The sequence below is a fragment of the Malania oleifera genome, chromosome 6 (genome assembly GCF_029873635.1).
Source record: "Malania oleifera isolate guangnan ecotype guangnan chromosome 6, ASM2987363v1, whole genome shotgun sequence".
Classification (NCBI taxonomy): domain Eukaryota; kingdom Viridiplantae; phylum Streptophyta; class Magnoliopsida; order Santalales; family Ximeniaceae; genus Malania; species Malania oleifera.
This window is the reverse complement of record NC_080422.1, coordinates 29,509,537-29,535,199: the sequence shown is the minus strand read 5'-3', so window position 1 is coordinate 29,535,199 and position 25,663 is coordinate 29,509,537. Positions and strand designations below refer to the sequence as shown.

The 25,663-nt window shown below is 36.6% G+C and overlaps 2 protein-coding genes across 2 annotated transcripts; one reads left to right on the top strand and one right to left on the bottom strand.

The window, feature by feature from the left end:
- Positions 1–400: 400 nt before the first annotated feature.
- On the top strand, positions 401–1,807 carry LOC131157750 (uncharacterized). Its single transcript, XM_058112106.1, has one exon. It carries the CDS (start codon positions 824–826, stop codon positions 1,409–1,411), a length of 588 nt encoding a protein of 195 aa, XP_057968089.1. The 5' UTR covers positions 401–823; the 3' UTR covers positions 1,412–1,807.
- A 686-nt stretch (positions 1,808–2,493) lies between these two features.
- LOC131158094 (protein NUCLEAR FUSION DEFECTIVE 4) lies at positions 2,494–24,268 on the bottom strand. Its single transcript, XM_058112692.1, has 3 exons — positions 23,583–24,268; positions 3,857–4,758; positions 2,494–3,372 (listed from the first exon to the last, which is right to left on the bottom strand). Exons 1-3 carry the CDS (start codon positions 23,901–23,903, stop codon positions 2,898–2,900), a joined length of 1,698 nt encoding a protein of 565 aa, XP_057968675.1. The 5' UTR covers positions 23,904–24,268; the 3' UTR covers positions 2,494–2,897.
- Positions 24,269–25,663: the final 1,395 nt, after the last annotated feature.

Genomic DNA, 25,663 nt, shown 5'->3' with positions numbered 1-25,663 from the left:
ACGTGTGGAGGACGTCATGTATGCAGGCGTGGGATTAGTCTCTCTCGCCGATCCCGCCAAGTTGTGTGCCAGATTGTGTGCCCCGAAGGGGAGTGTCCGCTAGAGTGTCCGCCGGTGGTGATAGGGATGAGAGGAACCCGTCGTAATAAAAAAAAAAAAAAAGTAAGGATGTCTCTTAAAATATAACATAGCATGCACAAGGAGATTAGTCCATTATAAATCTTCCGTGGTGCTTATTCTATATATGCAAGACTTTTTTTTTTTAATCCTTTTCGTTAATATCGGAAAAGGGGCAGTTTTGCTTTTGAACTAAACAAGCATTAATCATAATAATGAGAACACTCATTAACAAGTTTGAAATTATAATATATTGATGCATTCCATCCCCAACCACATGGACAACACAAGTGGTGGGTGACCCACTCACCCATCCTCCTTTTTTTTTTTTTTTTTTTCTCTCCAAACCGTGATTGATGGCAATACATTTCAAATGGGAAATCATCGAGTCACACACCTAAGGTCAAGCTTTGGTGTCACTAACCCTAGTTTTGGAGAGAACATGCCCATGCCCATGCCCATGCCTATGCAGTCCCCACCCTCCACCCCCGCACCCTCATTACCTCTTTTCTCCTTTTGTCACTCTCAAGTTCCAACCACAACCACCGGTTCATCTCAAAAACAAACAAAGCAAGAAAAAGCTAGGAAGTAACCTAGCAACTTCACCACCCACTTCTTCATTCCCTCTTTCTTCATCTTCTACCCTCTTATATATGTAACACTCCCTCCAACACCATCAAACACATATTGCCATCACTCTGCAGCCATGGACTGGTTCTCCTGGCTCTCGAAAACCGGCCTAGAGCCGTCGCTGGTGTACGAATACGGCCTTGCATTCGCTCACAACGAGCTCGAGGAAGAAGACATCATATACTTCAACCATGAGTTTCTCCAAAGCATGGGAATCTCAATAGCAAAGCACAGGCTGGAGATTCTCAAGCTTGCCAGGAAGGAGAAGAGAGGGAAGCCTCATCCCGTGTCGAGACTTCTCGTGGCGATCAAGAGAACGAAAAAGTCTCTCGCGAGGTACATTCGAACGTTGGTTCGTCGCGAGGAGTCGTCGTCGGCTCTTGTGGTTGTGCCGAGGCCCGGCAATGGGACAAGATGGAGGGGAGCCATGGTGAAGAGGAACAAGAAGTTGGTGGGTGTCCAGCAAGGAAGGCTGATGCTCACAGATGGGAGTTCTACTGCTCTGGATGCCTCAGGGCCTCGTGTCGACAGCTTCTGGAGCCCGAAGGTTCATGATCTCCAGAAGCCGGAAAAAATGGAGGCAGAGGAAGATAATGGGAACTGGTTAACTGGAGTCGAGGAGATCAGGTGGGATACCATGTTTCAAGATTTGAAACCCACATGAAAATTCTTTAGCTTCTCTTCAATTCTTATTCGTCTTAATTCTTCTTCTTTAATTTCTTTTGGGTTTTTCTGTTTAATATTTGCATTAATGGTGAGAGGAGAAGGATTTTTTGGGTTCTTCCACCAGAGAGTTTTGGTTGTGTGTGAGAAGGCTTGGGTCTGTCTTCTTTGTTTAGGTGGTGGATCATGCAAAGAGACACTTTAGCACTAGTGGTCTCTTTCAGTAATGAGATTGTCTCCCCATGCTTTTCTTTTTTCTTTTCATGCGTTTACATTTGGTGGGAAAGAAAGCGCACCAAGTAATTAGTGTCTAGATGAACAGAATGTGTTATAAGCGTGAATATATAGTAATATATATATATATATATTGAAAAGCATCTTGGGAGCTGTTTGGCAATTCAATTTTTTGCAAACTGTTGGCAATTTCATATTAGGCTATATCAGGAACCACAGCAGCGACAAATTCTTCATATGATGTTTAGTCATGGCTCTCCAATTCAGATTGAAAACCATTTCTTTATTTTGGTTCTTTGGTGAAAAGAAATGACTCAAAATCAATGTTATGTAAAACGGGAATGTGTAACAGTAACAAGACTTTCGTATTGGGCACGAGAAAATGACATTATAATAGGACTGCAATATAACTGGGAAAAATGTCTTATGGGTCATGATAGTTGTGTACTCAAGGCGGGATGTTTAAGTGTTTCTAAACCAAAGACAATTTCCTTGGCGACTTTGATTAAAAATTATCCAAATAAAATTTGTCTTCTATTTTTAATTTTTACCAACAAAGAAGTCATGGAAAGCAGTGATTTAAAATCTAGAGCACTGGATTTTTAGTTGCTTGGAACATGAATTTTAATGCCAGAACATGAATTTCAAACCTTAAATTCAAATCTAAGTGAACTTAAACAAACTTTAATATAAATTTATATTATTTTTTATCCAAATTCAATACAAATCTAAATCCAAAACCTCTTCAAATATAGGATTAGTGTTTTTTGATAATTGGGCATAAAGAAATCAAAAGGAGACAAATTTAAATTGCAGTAGTGCCTCAAAACAGTGCAGAAAAACTACAACTGCTAATAACCCATACGCTTCATTATAAAGAAACAGTCTTGAAAAGAGTATGTCAGCTCTTGATGTATGAAGTATTATCAGATGTGATTCTGCTGGTCATAGACTAACACATACGAGGACAAAATCCCTCAGAGCCTGATACAACAAATTCAAAGAGTTGAATCGTGCATACTCCCAAAATTTTGATGCTTTCAAAGAGCACCATAGACAAACATGGAAGCTTGTCCGAACAGTGTAGCTCATAAACTGCCAGTGGCTCTCAGAAGATTTGCAGCAGATGAGATGATACACGGCTGATTACGAAGCCCCCGAATCTTGCCAACAGCTAAAATAACTTTATTGAACCATGCCTCCATAATATGGACAATCTCAACATTGGAATTGTCGAAAATATCATAAACTCTTTAAGTCCTCAAATTATTTGAGCTTTGTGAAAGACGGAATGAACCACTTGCATAAAGCATTTGGTAAACAGGTTTTATCCGAATTGTCAAAATTATACTCAAGATGGTCCCCAATCCACAGACGCCAGCAAGGACAAAGAATGTGAGCCTAAAGCAACTGGGACCCAAACAGGAAGAAGAATGCTGTTTATCGGCTTCTGCATCGTATACGTAACCAGCAAGCAAAGCTGAGAAAAGAAGCGCACCAATAGGATTTCCTAGCGACATAAAGTTGTAAATTATACCAAAATGTTTCAGGCCAAAAAGCTCAGATGCAGTTGGAATCATAATAGCAAACTGAACCCCAAAGCAGATCCCAAGCAATGCAGTTGCAGCATAAAGGGTGCCATTGAGAGCTGAAGCATAAAGAAGGAATACTATGATCATGATTATTTGTGCACCAGCCATACAACTTGTCCGAGGAGTTGCATTCCTCCTGAAATTAGCACATAAATGCAAATCCTGTCAGTATGATGCCCTCACAGGAGACAGAAAACCATATCTAGCTTGGAAAAATTCAAGATTCTGAGATTATCTAAAGCCAAGTAATACTGAGCGTTCAAGAAATAATCCAAAGGATAACATAAGAAACTTAAGAATCCTGTTGTAGAAAGAAAAATTCAGCAAAAATATAAATTTGGTTTCGGAAGGTCTCGAAAGACCATTTCCCAATGAATGCACACTCCAACCACAAAGCAGAAAGAGAAACACAGGAAGAGTGAATGTTATTATCACAAAAATCATTTGAGAATTTAATATAGGAAACAGAAGAATACAGCATAATCATACAAAAGCATTACAAAAAATTCAATGTAGGCTAAAATTTATGGAAATATAAAAATCAAAATCAAAATCAAAGAACATTTCACATTCAGATAGAAAATGATATATTAAACTGGAAAAAAAAAAAAGGTACTGACCTAACATAATATTCAGAGATGGCACCAGAACCAAGACGACCAAGAAAATTGCAAAAGCTAAAGATACTCAACAACATTGTTGTATCATTGACACCAAATGCAGCTCCAATCTGTGCCAAATTATTGAGAACTGTTACTCCAGAACCAACACCTAGGAAGTACACCAACCACAGAAGCCAGAAATCAGCCTTAATCAAAGCTTCACGAAACTTGAAATCCTCCCCCCTTTTAGGTCGCCTTTTCTTCCTTACTGCTCCCTCCCCCTCAGCCAGAAGCGTTTCCAAATCTGAAGCATCTTCATTCTCATGAAAGCTTCCAAGATATGTTGCTGATGAAGATGGTGTTAATAATGGCTCTTTTTGATCTAAATTACCCTCCTCTGGAACCAAATGACTTGATGAGCCAACTGATGGGCCACGCTTCTTAGGATTTGCACGGAAAAGTGTCATTTTGATGGGTATAGCGAGAGGAGACAAGAGAAGAACAGCCATTATGGCCACAAATGTGTAGGACAGTGTAGTGCTAAAAGATAATGTGTCCTTCAAGATTGTGGTCGTGAGAAGATACGTGGCAAGAGTAATACTTGCAGCCTGTGTAAAAAGAAAATGGACATGCTCTGAAGAGTCTTCCCCAGAAGCTGGAGTACAAGGCCGAACAAAATACATTGTGATGAAAGCTAAAACAGGAAGTCCAAGAGTAAGAAGGAGCAAAAGTTTTGAAGCAGACCCGTCAAGCACCATACTGAATATCTCTGTATACACTGCAGCACTAAGCCCAACATAACCTTTGAGAATGCCAGCAACAGTGCCCCTGCTGAGAGGGAAGTTCCTCATGTTGGTTACAAGCACAGCAGTACCAAACCAGGCGCTGCTATTAGTGGCAATACAAAGTGCAAACCATAGCTGCCATGGCATCAAATGATAAGAGTTAGCAGTGCACATGCAGGAATGTATAAAGGACCCCAAAAACCTCTTTGCAACAACCAATCTGAGACATTGCATTATGCCATTGCAGAAACAAACATATTGATGATAATTGCTAAAGAAAATGCAATTAGAAACAGCTACTCATTCATGGAAATATTTTCCTCCCTTGAGGATCCATTTACATCATATGGTACACATTCAGTATTCATACAGACACATCCACTAGATAAATCTCTTTACAATTTTTTAAGAAAAAATCAGTTTTCCAATGACAATACATTGTGGAAGCTTCCAGAGGAATTTTACCCATCCTGCTTTACATTAAATAAATTTCTACTCACATAAATGTACTACTAATTCTAAGGTTAGTATGTGCAACAAACCTCAGCTTCTATAAGGGATGCATTTATCAGACAAAAGGTTGATGCAGGCCTTGCTTGTTGCTTACAATCCATGATAAGCCAACAGATCACAATGCCCTCATGCTGACCATGCATTATTCAAATTCACTCTTATCAATTTTTTGACAGTAAATTAATGGTCTATGATGGTGGTGATGGGCGATGGAGAATCCAAAGAGGAAAAAAAAGCTACCAAATCCAAGGAAGGCAGCAGGCGTGCAAATTACCCGATTCTGGTATGAGGATGTTGTGACAATAAACAACAATACTAGGCTCTATGATTTTTGGTGATTAGAATGACTACAAGCTAAATCCCTCAAAAAGAGTCCATTGAAGGGAAATTCTAGACGCAACAGCCATGGTAATTCTAGCTCATGGTATATATTTAAGGTGCAGTTAAAAAGCTCGTGTATTTGGACCCTCTGTTGGTTCAACCTGCCTGACATTAAGTATGCACCAGTCATCTTATCCCTTATACCACTTACATGCTCCAGGTCATGCCTTTATTACTTCAAAGAAATTAGGGTGCTCAAAGCAAGCCTACTGCCTACCTATGATCATCGCTGAAGATTCCTAAAGAAACTTATCCATCCCAATCTACATTAACAAAGATATTTTCTACTTGAATAAGAATAGCAATTCTAGAGCTAATAAATGCTACAAGCCCAACTTCTAGACAGGGCACACTTATTAGATAAAAGGTCAATGCAGAATTTGCTCATTGCTCTTGATGAGTGATCATAACTCAACCGATCACATGGCCCATTTTCTACCAACGCGCTATTCGATTTAAGCCCTATCAACTCTAAATAGTAGGATAGTGACCTACTGTCATGGTCTTGAGCCCAACTACTGTGAGCTATTATTTGCTTTGGCTCACTAGCCTCACAGTTGTCCTATAAAAGGCGCCTCACATAATTCAAGCCCAAACCATCCTTCTAAGTCAAGATTTCCCTAGTACACATCCGATGTGGAAGACTAACACCTACTATGGTAATCAAGGCTGACAAAGAATTAGGATTTGACTCTGAAGAGGAAGCCTGAGAAACACAACCATATCCAAGGGAGCAAGCATACAAATTACTCAATCCTAACACAAAGAGGCAGCCACAAACCACAATAAATGACAATAATGGGTTCCATAAGTCTTGAAATTGGAATATGTGCTATTAAATTACCACTTTACCTAAAAGCTTAAGCTGTTAGATTGGGAATCAACAATGTATATCAAGCCTTAACACTCCCCTGCACGTGCAGCCCGATTGCACATGAAGAGATAAACAATCGTAAATAACACCCATTATAGCAAATATGATGATTGTTAATAAACAAAAAATACACAGGCAAGACTTGAACCCAGGACGAGTGTCTTATACCATATTCAAGTTACCACTTTACTTAAAAGCTTAAGTGGTTAGGTTTTGGGCCAAGCCTTAACACTCACTCACACATGTAGATGGATTGTGTGTGCAAAGATAAACATGAATAACACACATATCAAGAACACAATAATTTTTTAACTTACAATAAATGTGGACAACAAGACTAGAACCTTGGACCTCTTGGCAACCATGCTTTGATACTATGTTAGATTACCACTTATAAGCTGAAGTTGTTATGTTGTGGCCCAAAAATGTACATCAAGCCTTAGCAAGTACAATCTAAATCCCTTAAATGAGAATCCATTGGAGAGCAAGTCTAGCGCTAAGAATTGTTGGAATTCCAGCTTTAATAGTTTATAAAATTATAAGGATTATATTTGGACCATAGGTTAATGGTCTGTCTTTAGGTTTGCATTGGCCATCCTATCCCTCCTACCAGTGATGTGATTCTGGCCTTATTTGGTTCAGTCACGCCATTGGTGTTGTTACTATAAAGGAATTAAGCTGCTTAAAGCAAGCCTAAGCTCCAAAGTCTCACATTCCTTTCTTCAATGATTGCATAGGAGGCACATGATCCAAGCTTAGAGGAGCATCAATACAAACTCATATGTTTCATGGATAAGCCACATATGGACTATGGATTGGTCATGGAGGTCTCATAGAGGAACTTTCAATGCTAGTGTGGCCTAGTGGCAGCTCCATACATATATATCCAAATGGTGCTATTGTAAACAAGTAGATTATGACTCCTTCGATATTTTGATGTTGAGCTCCCCATAGGGAAAACACTTGGTTTCCTACCACACCTAGTGCCATGGTTAGCAAAGTGGGCACCCTCCTTGGCGGCAGGCTCTTGGCATTCATAAGGGGTGCTTGGAGCTTCCACGAGAAACTGGGAGTTCAATGGAAGACTATTGAATATTGTGTACTGTCACTCTCAAGTAAAAGGTTGAGATCCCTCGAATCTCAATTGTGTGGTGTCGTCCTGCATATCAAGGGGCTATTGAGGAACCAATAGATCCTCATATGCCTTTCTCATGTAGTGCAGACTGCCATTCTATATAGGGCTTCAACCTATTGTGGTTTAGAGGCACGTACGCTTCCTTAAGGATTGTGTTGTGGAGGCGAAAGCAGCCCTTGGTGCTTATGAGCATGGTCTTAAATTTTCATGAAATTGCCAAAACTTCTGCTTCAAATCACCCTCAAAATCGAAATGGCAATCAATTTCCATCTTACAAAATTCCTATCGGAATTTCAATGAATCGTCCAAAATGTATTGAAATCTCAAATTTTAGCAAAACTTGTTGAAATTTTAACTATAGAATAAAATTTCTTTGGAATTCAAATATGAGATTTAGATACAAAATGAAATTTCTCTCTTAATTATCTTTTTTTTTTTAATGCAATAAACGATTACTACAACAAAATTATATTAACATTTAAAGTTAGATATTAGCAAAAACATTTTATTTAACCATTCATATCTAAATTATCCTTATTTTATAATAAATAATATTTAATTAGTTTATGAATTTCATTTATATTAATTGAATATGTTTACTATAATATATTATGAATATGTTTAATATACACTATATTGCAAATATTACAACTCATACACAACATAGATGAATTTAATATATAATATATTAGTCATAAAACTTACATTATCATGTTCGCTAACTATTTCTAAAGTCCCATAAAAGAATTCCATGCTTTACCATTGATGTCCATTGTTTTTCCAAATTGAAATTGAAATTTCCATACTTTTGGAGCTTCAAAATTTTGATTGAAATCAAAATTTAAGACCTTGCTTATGAGAAGCACACGCAACCTGTCTATTGTTCGGGATATGTTTTCTTAGGACCAATCTACCAGAGGCAAGAATTGCCTTGTCAATTAAGCTTGGGCCACTGAATGGATCCACAAGTATTCCCATTCATTGGATGTCTATGTTAGGACAAGGGTTAGGCGGAGTCATGTTACCTCACAAGGGTGCTTCCATTGTGATATATGGGCAAACCAAAGCAAAGGGCCATGGAATTTGGCTAACCCAGTAATCTTCTATCTATACGCCATTAATACAAAGATATTAGTGCAATCTCAATGTCATAACATACTGGCCTAGCTAAAATGATTTTTACATACCATGCCAAAATGGCCTGGGTAGGTCCGTAGCTCAGATGCATAGTGCAATTAGTTCCAATGAACATTCACCACAGTATACTAAGAAATGCCGGAAGCCATGGGACCAAGGTGTGACAATACAGAGCACACAGTTATGCTTCTTGAAATATTGTTTATTCCTACTGGTATTTTTATCCTTTTGAGTAGTCTTAGTTTGTCTCATATTTCAATGCTGTGCAGTCTTTATAAAAATAATGGAAGAAGATTTCAACTTCTTTTTACAATATTTTCATGGTACCAGAATCCTCCTTTCAGTTGAAATTGTTTTATGGTATTAGAATCCTAATCCCTGTTCCCTCAACTGTAATGTAGTCACCCAACTAACAAGGCATCAGCTCCTTCCAGACTGCATTTAAACCCAGCCACAAGTTTCTTCTTCTCCTCCTTTCTCACTTTTCCTATTAATGTGTGAGGACCATCTTCCTTGCTCGCAGTTGCCATGTACTTTTCCATCTTTCATGATTACTTCTGAGCATACCTTTTGTCATGCAATCTGTTTCTTCTACATTGATTGCGATCTGAGTTCCATTTTTCACACCAATTTTCCACCCACATAAAGGTTCTTCCTTCTGATTTGGGTGGCAAATACATTTTGACTGATGTCATTGCCTTTATTGATGCATCTAGGGCCATTCACCGATACCTTGCTCAAGTACACCTGAACAAACTGATGTCAACTCTTGCAGAGAGTTGAATCTAGCCATGCTCTATTACTTTATTCATCCGATCCTTCTACTCAAGCAGGTAGATCTGGGGCACTCAGATGCACCATGCCAGTAATTTCCAGTAGAAGTTATGATGTTGGTGAGTTGTCCTGCATCTGATCCTGGCAAGATTTTGGGCGCATATATGAGACCGTTGTGTTGAGGAGACATTTTTTTGATCCCTAGGATAAACCCTGCACAATCAAAAAATGCTATTTGTGGAGTACTTGGGTATTCTATACTAGCAAAATCTTAAAACCTCTACTCTGGATATGATTAGGTAAATCCGTTCAAAATTGGGAGCATTTTTGTTAAGCCCCCATATCTGAGCTTCTGTTGAGAATGGGACAACTTTTACTCAGAAGATCATGTGCAGGCTAGAGCTCCCAAGGAAGTTGCTTCTTCTGTGCAGACAATAGCTTAGGAGGCAAAATTGATGGGGAACTTGAGATGAGAATAATTCTCAAAAATCAACTGGTGCTTTATCACTATTGAGGCCAGTGAAAGTGCCAACCACCTGTTGTTCAGTTGTGGGACAGATGGAGTCATTGAGATCACTTTGGAGCATCTTTGTGGTTACTTGATCATGCAACTAGTGGCCGAAGAGCTAATTGAATCCTGGGATAGAGACGAAGGGGAGGATAGTCAATAGGATGTTTATGCCTTCTTGCCCCATTCTTCAATGCGGCTGATCTGGAGGGAGCGGAATAGAAATGTTTTCAAGTGACTAAGTATAGAAATTCCTGTTAACAAACTTAAAAAGCTTATTACACTCACAATTATTACTATTATTATCATTATTATTATAATAATAAAGGGTTCTACCCCTTTTTCTGCACCTTATAGTGAATTTTGCCTACTAAAAATAGAAGAAATTCAGAAACAATGCAGTGTAAAAATGACAATCAAATGCCAACAAAAACAATAATAATGTACCTGGTAATGCTCAAGCCTCAAGAAGTTGACCAAAAGGCTTAGTTGTTGTCACTGCCATCGTTGTAACACACTACTCAAGCTGACACACCCAAATCTAATATGCCTAACACAACACTCAAGCTGACGCACCCAAAACCTTATGCTAGGCACTGTCATTTCAAAATACCCTCCATCAACTCTAGATTACATAGATAAAAAAAATGTCTTGCTTTATTAACAGAGAACTCCTCAACCTATAGAAGATTTAAAAGATGTTTACAGAACCGCGCGGTGCAATAGGATGAGGATGTCAACCATCAAAATGGTGGATCAACTAACTTGTCAACAAAGCACGATATCAACTTCATCTTAGTGAGACCAATTCATTTATTCACAATCCTCTTTGATGCGTTGTTATCAAGTCATTAAGAAGTTCTGAAGATGACAAGAAATGTAGCCTTTTTATTCTGCTTGTTATGATACGCATGTTTCCATTAAACTTATGAGTCATACGATGAAACTATAGGAAAGGGTAGTTGAACAAAGATTAAGGTTAGAGAGGGACTTATATATGATATTTATTGACCTGAGAAAGCAGATGATAGAATACCTAGGAAAGTTCTATGGTGGGTTTTAGAAGAAAAATGGTGTATGTAGTAAGTATACTGATGTCATTAAGGATATGTATGATGGAGTAATGACTAGTGTAACGACCATAGATGGAGAAACTAGAGAATTTTCAATCACCATAGGTGTACATCAAGGATCTACTTTGAGTCCTTATCTTTTTGCTTTAGAGATAGACCAATTAACTAAGAGTATTCAAAAGGAGGTTCCATGGTGTATGTTGTTTGCAAATGATATTGTATTAATGGATGAAACTAGGGATAGAGTAGCGACTGAATTAGAATTATGGAGAGAAGTTTTGGAATCTAGAGGCTTTAGGATAAGTAGAAATAAGACAGAATATATGAAATGTAATTTTAGTAATAATAGGAGGAATATTAGAGACAAAGTTAAACTTGATGATGAAGAAATCAATAGCACTTGTAGATTTCGATACCTTGGATCTATTATGCAAGCTGAAGGAGAAATTGAAGATGATGTAATGCATAGAGTTAAAGCAAGTTGGGTAAAATGGAGAAGTGCTTCAAGTGTGCTCTGTGATCGTAGAATACCCTTAAAATTGAAAGGGAAGTTTATAAGACAACTGTAAGACCGGCTATGCTCTATGGATCGGAATGTTGAGCGACAAAGAAACATAATATCCAAAAAGTAAAAGTTGCCAAGATGAGAATGCTTAGATGGATGAGTGGTATAACATTAAAAGATAAATTAAGGAATAAACATATTCGCGGTAAGTTAGGTGTAACTCTTATAAAAGATAAGATAAGGGAGGGGCGACTCAGAAGATATGGACACTTGCAACGTAGGCCACATTGTGAGTTAGTTACTATGGGGGGCAATAGAAGGGGTAGGGGTAGACCTAAAATAACTTGAGAGGTGATAGTAAGTAAAGATTTAATATCCCTGAATCTGTCAAAAGAAATGGTCCATGATCGCATAAATTGGTGGAAAAGAATTCCTATAGCCGACCCCACCTAGTGGGACTTAAGGCTTGGTTTTGTTGTTGTTGTAACAACCTCTCCTTTCAATAATGCTTGAAGTTGTATAAATGTAACCCTTCCACTAATATTTCAACTGGTTTTTACTGTAATCAAAAGTCTTGTTCATCCTTACTGAATTTGTTGCTCATGTAAAGGGCAAACTTGAGGAGCTTTCTCTAGAACTAATGCTAGTAAGCTCTGATGATAGAAATAACATTCAATTGGGTTCAAGTCATTTTGTGATTTGAACACCATTCATCTTCTATTTCCCCCCCCCCCCCCCCCCCCCCACCTAAAAAAAAAATAAAAAATAAAAAATAAGAACACACACACACACACTTGTTGACCACACAGATAATTATTTCATAATTGTAGTAAAGGAGGTTTACCCTAACCCACAAGACTAATTTTGTACTTATCAACATACTCCTGTCTCTAGATTTTCTTAGCAAAAGTTACTTATATTTTTATCAACTTATGAAAAAGGGAACTTCACAATACTAACAATGGTATCACTTGAAGTAATGAGACAATAACTTCCACATGCCCATCTCCTGTCTAAATTTCATCTATTTGCAAGCCTTCTCAATCTTGGTACTATTTTCCTTCTTGTCCTCAATAATGAATTTTTATGTGTTTTTTCTTCACTATTGCAACTATTAGGGTGTTGAAATAAATGATAATGAAGATCAATGCCTGCAACATATTGAATACTTTCTTCATAACACTTGGAAACCTAAGTATTCTATACTTGATATTGAAAACTCAAACAGATCTTAGGCCTCAAAAAAGAACAAAAGAGGGGCCAGCCATCCCTACACATCAGGAAGGGACATGGTGGTTTAGTTGAAAACACTATATTGTGATCATTATTCTTGGAATTTTTTAATCATTTTAAAGCCCTTGAATGATTACGAAGAAAAGAAATTATACCAAGTATAACCAATAAAAGCTCCAAAGGATGAGTTTTTATTAAACAAGATAATAATCAACAGTTTTTGCTAGATCTTTCATACAATGACAAATTCTATTATGAACACATTTTTCATCCACTTTCAACATTTTGATCTAACCATAGCATACTGAATATTAATTCTGTTCGTATGCTATTTAGCTTGAGATTTTAATTTTTCTATTTAGAAAATTTTATTTCTAATTTATTACTTGAATTATATGTCAATTTCTTTAATTTATGAAGTTACAGAATCTGACTTCCATGTACGAACTTAAGGAATAGAATCCGGCATGCGCCCAAATCTTCACAAGCAACCAATACTGCCACAACAAATCATAAAAGCACACATAACCACAAAAATCTCAAAAGCATGAATTGAGAAGAGAGACTCCGAGAGCATTGGAGGAAAATAGATATTTTCCACATCGTTGTCACTCCTTTGTCACTCAATGAACAAGAACTATACAGACAAATAGATGCACACATGCATACATCTCGATCAAAAAAAATTAAAATAAAATTAAAGAATCAAACTTGATTGATATATTTCTTACAACAAATGAAAGGAAGTAAAGGATGAAACATCAATCATAGATCAACCAAGGCCCCTCAGAGACTAACTTAGAATAAGTAAAGATGACTCTCATTCAAGCACCTTAGATGCATGGATGAATAAATCTCAATCAAAAGAGAATTAAAATAAGAAAAAAAGAATCAAAATTGATTGATATATTTCTCGAAACAAATGAAAAGGAAACAAAGGATAAAACATAACTTATTGATCAACCAAGCATCCCCGTGGACTTGCTTAAGAATAAGTAAAGAGGACTCTTACATAACCACAATGGAATGATGTTGCCTATCCACATAGGATTTATATATAAACAACGAAATATTTTATATTATTTTCTAGATGTTCTCATATAGCTTTTTGTAGCTATAATTCTCTTCTCCATTTCAAAAAGATAAATTATTTAACATATGAAAATTAGAACTTGAGGCTGCCCTGAACTACTTCAAGATTCTATCATGAGAGGGAGCAAGTTCATTTTGTGACAAAGGCAAGATTCTACCAAGGCTCTACGAAGTGCTGAATAAGTAAGCAACTCATCCTAGATTAGTACATACAACAACCTATGCTGAACATCCATGTGTGGATCAAACACTAAAGGCACAGATTCCATTCGCACTCCAACTAGCTAGATTTTGTTAGATTTGTATGAATCAAATTTTAATGAGGAAAAGATGTACCAGTACTCATTGCCAAGCAAGTTGATACAGTACAATTGACACTAAACAGATAACTAAAGGGAATCTGCAGCAGAAATCCTGAATGGAGCGAATGCATGTTTTTCTCTGCATGCTGACAATTTTTCATTGCTTAATGGAATTTAAAGGCCACAAAACCTCAAACTAACCCATAAAAATTCACAATATTTATAAATTGATTATGGAAAATAATAAATAACATTTATTTAGAGATTACGAATTCAATGATGGACTATTATTGATTATGGAAAATAATAAATAACATTTATTTAGAGATTATGAATTCAATGATGGACTATTATTTTACATTCAAAATGTTGTCAGTTGTCACACAAGAAACGTTTCAAGGAACCACAGGGAAAGAAGCATAATAGTTTAGCCTAGGATTCCATAGAAAATAATCTAACAAATGAGAATAGTGAGCATGGATCTAGGTTTGGACAAGGTGCACCAATTACAAACTAGAAGCAAGAGCAAGAATGGAAGCAAAAATGCTAAAGCACTGGACAGGAGAACTAAAGGTTCCAAAAAGCATTCAGAATGGAAACACTTGTGCATATATTTACATAACATAGACGTAAAGAGACAGATTGTTTACCCCACCTACTGAACTGTATGAAATTATATTGTACTAATGAAGATTGCACATATAAATCAAGAATATTTTAGGGGAAAAAAACTAATACATGGCCATCCAACACACACACACACACACACACATTGGCTCCTTGCTAGATGATTTCTAGCTCTATTTTTGTGTGCACACATAGACATGCGTGCCCACAAGCATACACGTGCACATTTTTAGAATGTGTATTAACTGATGGCAAGAAAGAGAGATGCTTCATTAAAAGATACTGATTTTAATTTATTTGCTTTTAGTTTTATTTCAAATTAGTTATTTCAGGCAAGTGTGTATCCTTATTTTTAGGGAATTACTTACCTATTATATGAATCATAAACCCATAGAATTGGCTTTCAGTTTTAAAAAGAATTTAAGTTTATTATTTTCGAATAAGGGTTGCTCACCCTGAGTGTGTGCATGCGCTGCATCAATACATGTGTACATGTTTTAGTGCATGTATGTATCTGCAGGAAGATCTGTTAAAAATGACCAAATGTGAATTGGGGGGCTATCTGCTTATTTAGAAAAAGTAGGTGTCTGACTTCTCCACACCTGCCTGGGTGGGCATAATTATAAGTTTATCATGTATAAACTTTACCAGCTGACAATATTTAAGCATATTTCTTACATGATCAGTTTTCCTAAGTATACCCATTCATGAATCTCTTTATCAAGCTCACGTGTATAAGACTTAAAAGTGTAAGGTATAGATGCTGAATTTTCCCCAATAATATTTTCATCCTATTAGCACATGAAATGGATATTTTAAAAATGGCATCAACAAGCCACATTTGTTTTTTTTTTTTTTTTTTTTAAATTGTGATACAATTTAAAGTGGTTGCCACTCATAGAGAAGATTGAACACCTCTATTGTTGAATTGATCAAGAGCTTTGATTATCTCTCAGTTTTCTGATTCAAGGATTAAGCAAACCCGCACTGCTAAATATAAGAGGCTCTAAGAACTAAATGGCATCAATAGAAACGAAAACAAATCATTACTGATGACATGCACAGTTCAGCAGAATCAGCACTATGGAAGAGTTGTTTCTTATTAGGTTTTGAGGTTTTGGCAGAAGGAAAGATGCTAGAATTGTATAGTGTTGTGCACTAATCGCCATGGTTTGGTGCATTTGGTTAACAAGGAATTCAAGAGTACTTCAGGGTAAAACCCATCAAGGGTGTTTGCTTTGGGAAGGTGGTTTCTATGCCTTTCTTTTGGCATCAAATGCTAAGTGCTTTTCTTGAGTTCCATTTTTTTCTCATGTTCAGAGTGACTAATGAACTTTTTTATGCTGATTTTTTGTGACTAGCTGTTTTTTTTAAAATATTTTTGTATTTTCTTTCCTGTGTGGATTTCTGCTTCTCTGCTTCTCTGCTTCTCTGCTTTGTATATTTCATCTCCCTTTAAAATAAAATTTCATTTTCTTATCCCAAAAGGAGGAGAGGCAATCCAATGTTCCCCACTATCATTGTCATCAGAACAGAGTAAAAGATATTCTTCATTCTGTTTTCCAATGCAGCCGCAGGCTCAAACTAAGATATAATATGCTTTGAACTGTAAGAATTCTTAGTTGTTTTGAGTTATTTTGAATCTTCGACAGTATGGAGGAAAATACAAGAATTCACAACAAGGTTATGCAATTTCGATGCTTTTAGCTCAAAGAACAAATTATTAAGTACTAATTTTGTTCTCTATTCTAAACAAGAAAGAGAAACTAGACTGAAGGGTCTGCGTAATATACGGAAGGACTAATTTGAGCTTGTCCAGGGCTTCAAAAGCAGCAAGAGAATGTCCTATAAACAATGCAGAAATTCTAAACAAGTACGCCAAATTAAGCTCGCCAGGAAAGAAATAGTAAGGTGAAAAAGAAAGGAACTTAAGGGCTTCTATCTGCAAGGTCTAATAGACCTTTGCACCTCTTTGCACTATTCCTTCTTCACAGGTTTGAGATTAAGGCCAAACTATCTTGTCCTAACCATTTTGTAGCAACCATCTAAGATTTTTTGACATTATAAAAGCTGGTGGGATACAAATGTAACATCATGCTCATCCAATGTACATCCACATTGCTCATCTAACATACATCCACATGAAGTGTCCATACTTCCTTTCTAAAGGTATTTAAGATTCCACTGTTCACCTATGCTTCTGTGGAGTAATTTCAGAACTATCAAAATTCTTATATTCTCAAGGTCTGGCACTTGCTAAGCACCATTTTACATAGCAGTAGCAGATAGCATGGCTTAATGGTAACAAGTGTTGCAGAAAGCAATAGTAGTGGATAACACATAGCAGGAAGCTGTTGGGAAGCAGGTGTGATGGTTGTGAATTTTATATTTTTTCAAACATGCACAACCTCATCTAAATTGGTATATTTGACTGTTTTAAGCTCGTAATCCTTCTTCAAAATATTTTTAATATATTTTGGACATTCATTTTAACTTTCCTACATTGTTTAGTGAGGGCAGTAAATTTTACAACAACTTTTAAAATGCTATTGATAGAAAAGTTATATTTATTTTTCTTTACATTAATTGTGATAAATAAATTAATGAAACAAAAGTCTTTTGCTTGTAGGATCAAGGATGATATACTCAATTAATCTATTAGACACAAGAACATATAATGAACTGAACAAATTCCACTATCTTATTACTTAAAGTAACAAAATCTAATAAATTTAGACCCACAAGTTATGTGGTGTAACCTATGCTTCAAAATTACAATATAACAATATTATAATAATTCAAAAAATATATATTATTAACAACTAGAACCAGACAAAAAATAGAAAAGGAAATGAAGGTTGAAGTTGAGCAAAACAGAAAAGAAATATCAAGTTGGTAATATTATCAAAATATCTAACTTACTTTATAAATCAAAACCTTCTTGATATAAATTGTTAATTAATGCTTCTCGTGTAAATATTGCAAAAAACTAAACAATTCTGCATCATATCATCCTCATCATAATCTCCTCCTACCCCTCTTCTTTACATGGCTAATTAGGATTGATTTACAAAAGAGAAAACTGACAGGAAATGAGACAAAAAATTATTAAAAGAGGACAGGTCCCATAGTTGCTATTACATAATGGTAGCAGTCCGTAGTGGCAGTCTGTAGTGGCTGCTATGGCTGCGATTTTTGTACTCCCCACTTTAGTATGTGTAATGGTATTGGGATCCCAAAATTTTGTTACGCAACAGTCACGGCTGCTATTTAAAATGTTACATGTTGAAATCTCAAGTATCCTTGACAATATTGAGTAAATTAGGAAAGTGAGTAAATGCAGAAAATTGTGTATTATTCTGTTGGGCGATTGTTTCCTTGTTTAGAGTCTTTGTTTGTATAATATATTGTAAGATTGGGATGTACATATTTTAAGAATTCAAGAAATATTGAAATTGAATTCCGCTCACATGGTATCAGAGCTAGGGTTTCTCAACCTTAGCTAACGATGGCCAGCAGCACCAGTAGAGGGTCGACCTCTTTTGGAAAACCCAACGGGGATTCGGAGGCTACATCCACTAGGGGTTTGAATGGGCTGGACAATATAGCCTTTCCACTCTCAATGGAGAAATTGAACGGAAAAAACTTCCGTGAATGGGCTCAATCTATAAAATTGGTGATTAAAGGAAAAGGGAAACTGGGTTACCATATCGGCGAACGGAGGAGACCAGACCCTACCGATGTTGTCGCCTTGTAGAAATGGAGGTCCAAAAACTCCATGGTCACAACTTGGCTCGTCAACTCGATGAAGCCGGCGATCCGAAAAATCTAACTGTTCTTGCCTACGGCGAAGGATGTCTGGGACGCCATTCGTGAAACCTACTCTGATGTCGAGAGTTATTCGCAAATCTTCGAAATCAAAACCTGGTTGTGACAGATGAGGCAAGGCGATAAAGATGTCACGGAATATTTCATGGAGATGACCCATCTCTGGCAAGAGCTCGATCTGAGCATTGAAGAGGAATGGGAGTGCTCCGGCTACAGCACGCAATACAGGAGGAGGCTCAAAAACAAATGGGTCTTCGAGTTCTTGGTCAGCCTCAACCGAGATTTGGACAACGTGCGGGGACGAATCCTCGGCCGGCAACCTCTGCCTTCAACCCAAGAAGTATTCACAGAGGTAAGGAGGGAGGACAGCAGGAGACGAGTGATGCTGAGGCCCTACAGAGATCGTATCGAGCCGGACCTGTCCGTCCAAAATCTGAGTACAAATGGGAATGGGCTGAATCCCAATGGGCCTGACGTCTCAGCCCTTATATCAAAAGGCCCTGCAGGATCCGAGCAAAGATCACAAAAAGGTAAAATATGGTGCAAGCACTGTCGAAAGCCAGGTCATTCAAAAGATACTTGCTGGGAGATTCATGGAAAGCCTGCAAATTGGAAACCGAGACAATATCAAAAAAAACATGGGTATCAGGCTACTACTAACAGTTCAACTGAAAAATCACAAGGTGAAAAAACCAATAATACCACTCCAAGTGGTGTATTCAGTCCTAAGCAGTTGGATCAGCTATATAAAATGTTTTCCTTAATTCAAACATCGGGTCAGTCTTCCACTAGTTCTCTGGCTCACCGAGGTAATTTTTTGCCAGCCCTAAATACTATATCCCATTACAAATCACCATGGATAATTGACTCGGGTGCATCTGATCATATGATTGACTCTTATCAATTGTTCTCATCCTATTGACCATATACTAGAAATCTGAAAGTAAAAATTGCAGATGGATCTCTATCACATGTTGTTGGCAAAGGAAGTATTCGCATATATGATTCTATAACTTTAAAATTTGTCTTACATGTTCCTAAGCTGTATTGCAACTTGTTATCCATTAGCCAATTGACAAAAGATTCCAATTGCTCTGCTAAATTTGTTTCATCTCATTATATTTTCCAGGACCTATCATTGGAGAAGATGATTGGCAGTGCTAAGGCGTGTGAGGAACTCTACTACTTTGAGGAGGCAAATACGAATGAACAACGTAATACTGTATTTTGTGATTCTGCATCTATTTCTAGAGACAGGGAACTTTTGTTATGGCATTCTAGGATGGGTCACCCAAATTTTCAATATTTAAGACGTTTATTTCCTTCCATTTGTTTAAATAAAACGTCTTCTGATTTTCAATGTGAAGTTTGTGAACTTGCAAAACACCAGCATAATTCTTTCCCAAAAGCCACACACAAACCATCCCGCCCATTCACTATGATTCACAGTGATTTGTGGGTACCCTCACGCTTCCCCAACCGCACTAATACAAAATGGTTTGTTACCTTTATTGATGATCATACTCGTATTTGTTGGGTCTACTTGTTGAAAGATAAAACTGAAGTCCGATCTATTTTTGTCAGTTTTCACTCCATGATTCAAACACAATTTCAAACTCGCATTCAAATTCTATGAACTGATAATGTTACAGAATATTTTAATGATATTCTAGGAAATTATCTTCAAGAAAGTGGAATTGTACATCAGAGTTCTTGTATGGATACCCCTTAACAAAATGGGGTCACTGAACGAAAAAATAGACATATACTTGAAGTAGCTCGGGCATTGATGTTCACTACAAATATGAAGAACTATTTTTGGGACAATGCTATCTTAACAGCTACACATCTCATTAATCGAATTCCAAGTCGAGTTCTTTCCTTTAGAACTCCTCTCCAGGAATTCTAGGAATATTTTCCTACCTCTCGACGCCACTCCAGTCTTCCTCTGAAAATCTTTGGATGTACTGCATTTGTTCATGTTCATGGTCACAACCGAGATAAATTGGAGCCCCGTTCCGTTAAATGCGTCTTTATTGGTTACTCTCCTACCCAGAAAAGCTACAAATGTTATGACCCAGTCTCCAAAAAAATGTTTGTTAGCCTTGATGTCACTTTTTTTTAAACCACTCCTTATTTCTAGAAGCCCTCTCTTCAGGGGGAGAAGTGGAGTGAAGATCGGTTATTTGATTTCTTTACTACTGAATCTACGCCATCTAATGAGTCTCCCATTGCTTCATTCCCTGACCCATCTATTGCGTCTCCCATTGCATATCCTGACCTACCATATACAAATGATCACTTAAACTCAGGGGGAGATGCAGAAAAACAAAAGGAAATACTTGTTTACTCCAGAAAGCCAAAACAAAGCAGAGGGAGAATCTCATACCTAAGGCACCAAAAGAGTTGGAACCGGTGATAGCACCAAGCAACCATGAGTCGACGCCCAGTCCTGATCAGGTAATCAATGATCATGAGCTTTCTTCTGATAAGTCTACACCTAATGACATAAATTTACCCATTGCAGTCAAAAAACAAACTAGGTTATGTACTCTATATCCCTGGTCAAAATACATGTCCTATAAAACTCTGTCTACAGGGCATCGTACTTTTACCTCTAACCTTTACAGGATAAAAATTCCAAAAGATATTCAAGAAGCTCTGGAAAGTCCTAAATGGAGGGAAGCCGTTATGGAAGAAATGTGGGTTCTCGAAAAAAAATTAAACTTGGAATGTTATGAACCTACCGAGTGGAAAGAAACTAGTTGGCTGCAAATGGGTTTTCACGGTGAAAAATAGAGCTGATGGGAAAGTTGAACGATATAAAGCCAGACTCGTTGCAAAAGGATTTACACAGACTTACGGCATTGACCACACGGAGACATTTGCACCAATAGCAAAACTAAACACAGTTCAGGGTACTCCTGTCATTAGCAGCTAACTTAGATTGGTCACTACAGCAACTAGACATTAAGAATGCATTTCTAAATGGTGAGCTAGAAGAAGAAGTCTACATGACTATACCACCAGGATTCAGTAAGAAAGGTGAAGAAAACAGAGTATGCAAACTCAAGAAGTCCTTGTATGGACTTAAGCAATCCACTAGAGCATGATTTGATAGATTTGCAAAGGTAATTAAAAATCAATGATATCGACAAGGGCAATCAAATCACACTATGTTCTTCAAACAGTATGAAAATGGTAAGAAAACAATTCTGATAGTATATGTTGATGATATAATTCTAACTGGAAATAATACAGTGGAAATGGAAAGATTAAAGAAAGTCCTAACTGCTGAATTTGAAATTAAAGACGTAGGACAAATGCGATACTTCTTGGGAATGGAAATTGCCAAATCAAAGAAAGGTATCAATGTCTCTCAGCGAAAGTATATTCATGATCTTCTAACCGAAACTGGCATGCTTGGATGCAAATCTAGTGAAACCCCTTTTGAAACAGTAAAGAGGGTCGAAGAATGTGGAATACCAGTTGAAAGAGAAAAGTATCAGAGATTGGTTGGTAAACTAATTTACTCATCGCACACCAAACCCAACATTGCATTTGCGGTAAGTCTTGTAAGTCAACACATGCATTCACTGAAAAAGACTCATGTAGATGTTGTGTATAAGATCCTCAGGTACCTCAAGGGTTCTCCAGGCAAGGGACTCTTCTTTAAAAAAATGTGAAAGCAAGGAAGTGGAAATCTTCACAGATGCGGATTGGGCAGGATCGGCAGAAGACAGAAGGTCAACCACTGGATATTGCACCTTTGTATGGCGAAATTTGGTAACTTGGAGGAGTAAAAAACAAAATGTGGTGGCTCGAAGTAACGCTGAAGCTGAATTCAGAGCAGTTGCACAGGGGATACGTGAAGGACTATAGTTATAGAAACTCTTGGAAGAGCTACAAGTTTCGGTGAAATTTCCTATCAAACTCTATTGTGACAACAAAGGAGCCATTAGTATCTCTCCCAATCCAGTTCAACATGATAGGACTGAACATGTGGAAGTGGACCGACATTTTATCAAAGACAAGGTTGAAGAAGGAATCATCTGTATGACTTATGTACCTACCAAGGAACAAGCTGCAGATATCTTTACTAAAGGATTAGCACAACAAAACTTTGACGATTTCATTGGTAAGTTGGATATGATTAATATCTATGATCCAACTTGAGGGGGAGTGCTGATATCCCAAGTATCCTTGAAAATATTGAGTAAATTAGGAAAGTGAGTAAATGTAGAAAATTGTGCATTATTCTGTAGGGAGATTGTTTCCTTGTTTAGAGTCTTTGTTTGTATTATATATTGTAAGATTGGGATGTACATATTTTAAGAATTCAAGAAATATTGAAATTGAATTCCACTCACATTACATAACATGTCTCTAGTGTCCCCTTAGCGTTGAGATGAAAACTAGTAAGCAACAAAGCTAAATATCAAGCAGATTTCAACAAATTACAGTACTCATATTCCATCCATGCTTGAAATTATTTGAGCAAGAAACCAAAAAGGAGCACTAACATGCAGTATAGTAGTACGGTTTCCCAAATACGCCAACAATATTTTAATAAAACAATATTTTGATCAATCTATCACCTCATACTTTCTTCCCTCACAAATCACAATCTGAATACCGAATAATCAAACCCAAGTTGCACCAAAAAAAAAAGGAACAGTTCAAAGATCAAACTGAAAAATATTCAGGCAATCCAATCCACAAATAAGTATGCCAAAAAAAAAAAAAAGACACACTATCCATTAGATCCAGGTTCTTGAAATAGGACCTTGGTATGCTAGAGAGAGAGAGAGAGAGAGGAATCAGCAGCCAGCAGTAAAAACGACAAGTGGTATGTAATAGTTTCATGAGAGCCAAAGGGGTGAAACTCAACTCAGTAGCTAAAAGAAATCCAATAGTTTCAAGGAATCAAATTAAGACAGGCAAACAAAACGTTTCTCAGCGATAGAAAGCACTCACCAACCAGTAGGGCAAGTTCGCGGTCTGGCTAATAGCGAGCCACAGAACACCATAGCCCAGAAAAGAAGCAAGAGCACCGATCAGGAGAAGAACCCAAGGGGGTAACTTGTTGCAGGCAATGCCAGGAAGAAGGCCCACGTTTTCTCCTATATCATTTGCAACCCCAAGGAACGTTAGCTGCTGCTGATTGAAACCCAGAATCGATTTCAGAGAAGATGAGTATAGGGGAAAGTTATAAGCGTTCCCAGAAGCTATCTGAAGCCACAGAGCAGCTGCCAGACCCACCCATGGTGGTCTGCTTCCTGCTTTGAGAACCGCCATGAGTACACTGAAGGAGCTCCAGCACCAGAGGACCAAAGCTTATTGCTGATTATGTGCTCTTATTAGCCAAGATAGATTGATTTCAGCTCTCTCCGAAAGATATAGACAAAGAGAAAGAAAAGGGACATAGATCAAAGAGAGAGAAACAGGGAACAGACAGTGACTGACATTTGACGGTACAAAACTACAAACGAAAGAGAAACGTAAGGAAATGGAATTAGGACGATCAGAGACGGAAAGCGAGTGGAGTGAGGATGTCAAAGGTTGGTCCGTTGAGCCGTGAACTGAAGGGGACAGGGATCGAACATAAACTTATATATTACCATCCGAACAAGAGGGGGGCAAATACAAAATTGCAAAACCCTGTTCCAATGTTTTACAGCAATCAAAGAGTCAAACCGCTCAACCTCCCATTTAGGAGGTCATCTTAAAATTTTAATATTTTTAAATATATTAAAAAATTAATGATACTGATATTAGTTGAAAATCTCTGTATTTGAGGCTTGATTTTAAATTTATATGAATTAAACAAGAAATAATATAAATTTACATTGTATTTTATTTAAATTTAAAGTTTAAAATTTATTTTTCTAGACACAGTACATCAATATTTTATTATTTTTTTGCATCGAAATATTAAATATATATACATATATAATTTTTTTCTCAAAAAGAGTTAAAATTTATCATTATTTATAAAATATGAATCAAAAGTCAAAGATTTTCTAGGATTATAGATATCCTCTTCTTATAAATATTATTTGCCTTGAATTTACATTGATCTAGTTGTAATGGTAAACTTTATAAATTACTTTTTGATAAAATATATATTTTAATATGAAGGTGTGTATGTATAATTTGTTTTTAGTGCCAAAACTCCAAAGCAATAGAAAAAAGTCAAATCTCCAACCTCCCATTTAGAAGGAGTGAACAAATTAATTTATGGTCAATGATTTTATTTTAAATTTAACTTTTTGAATATTTATTAAAAAAAAACAAAAGTTGTGATACTCATGCTCTAAATAATGTAATTGATTCTTTATTATTTTTTCTTACACAGGTTTTTCTCTCCCCTTCTTTAAAATCAAGAATCATTAAGGTTAAATTGTCATTAAATATGTTAAAAAGGAATTGAGTTCAATCGATTTTTTTGGATTGCAAAATAGTGCCTTTCTTTCAAATATTATGTACCATGAATTATCTTTAATCTCTAATATAATAAAGGGGATTCTCCTTTCGGTGTCATTTTTAAAAAAATGTCAAATTTATCCATATAACTATTAATGATTATTTCAAAATACTCCTTTAACTATCCTTGACTATCCTAGAATACCTCTATAGTTATGTCAAATTTATCCTTATAACTTCTCATAATTATCTCAAAGTATCTCTATAATTATTTATAATTATCCAAATACCCTTATTTTATTATTTTTAAAGGAATTGCCAAAAGTTTCAAATGAATACTAAAAATTCCAATATATATAGAAAAATACAAAAAAGTTGGAAAACCCTAGACAAAATAAAAGAAATTGTGGGAAAAGGTTTTATTGACTTTTTGAATCCGATCTCTGTTTTGATGCTGACAAAGCACTAGTATCTCATGTGTGCATTTAACGTTTTTGAACAGGTTCATAATTTAGCACACACATGCGATAAAGGACATGGAAACCAGAAGGGACGTAAAGACCACACATTCGGGCGCATTCCATGACACCAGAAGAGCAAAAGAAGAAAACACTTCATTTAATTTGTAAATG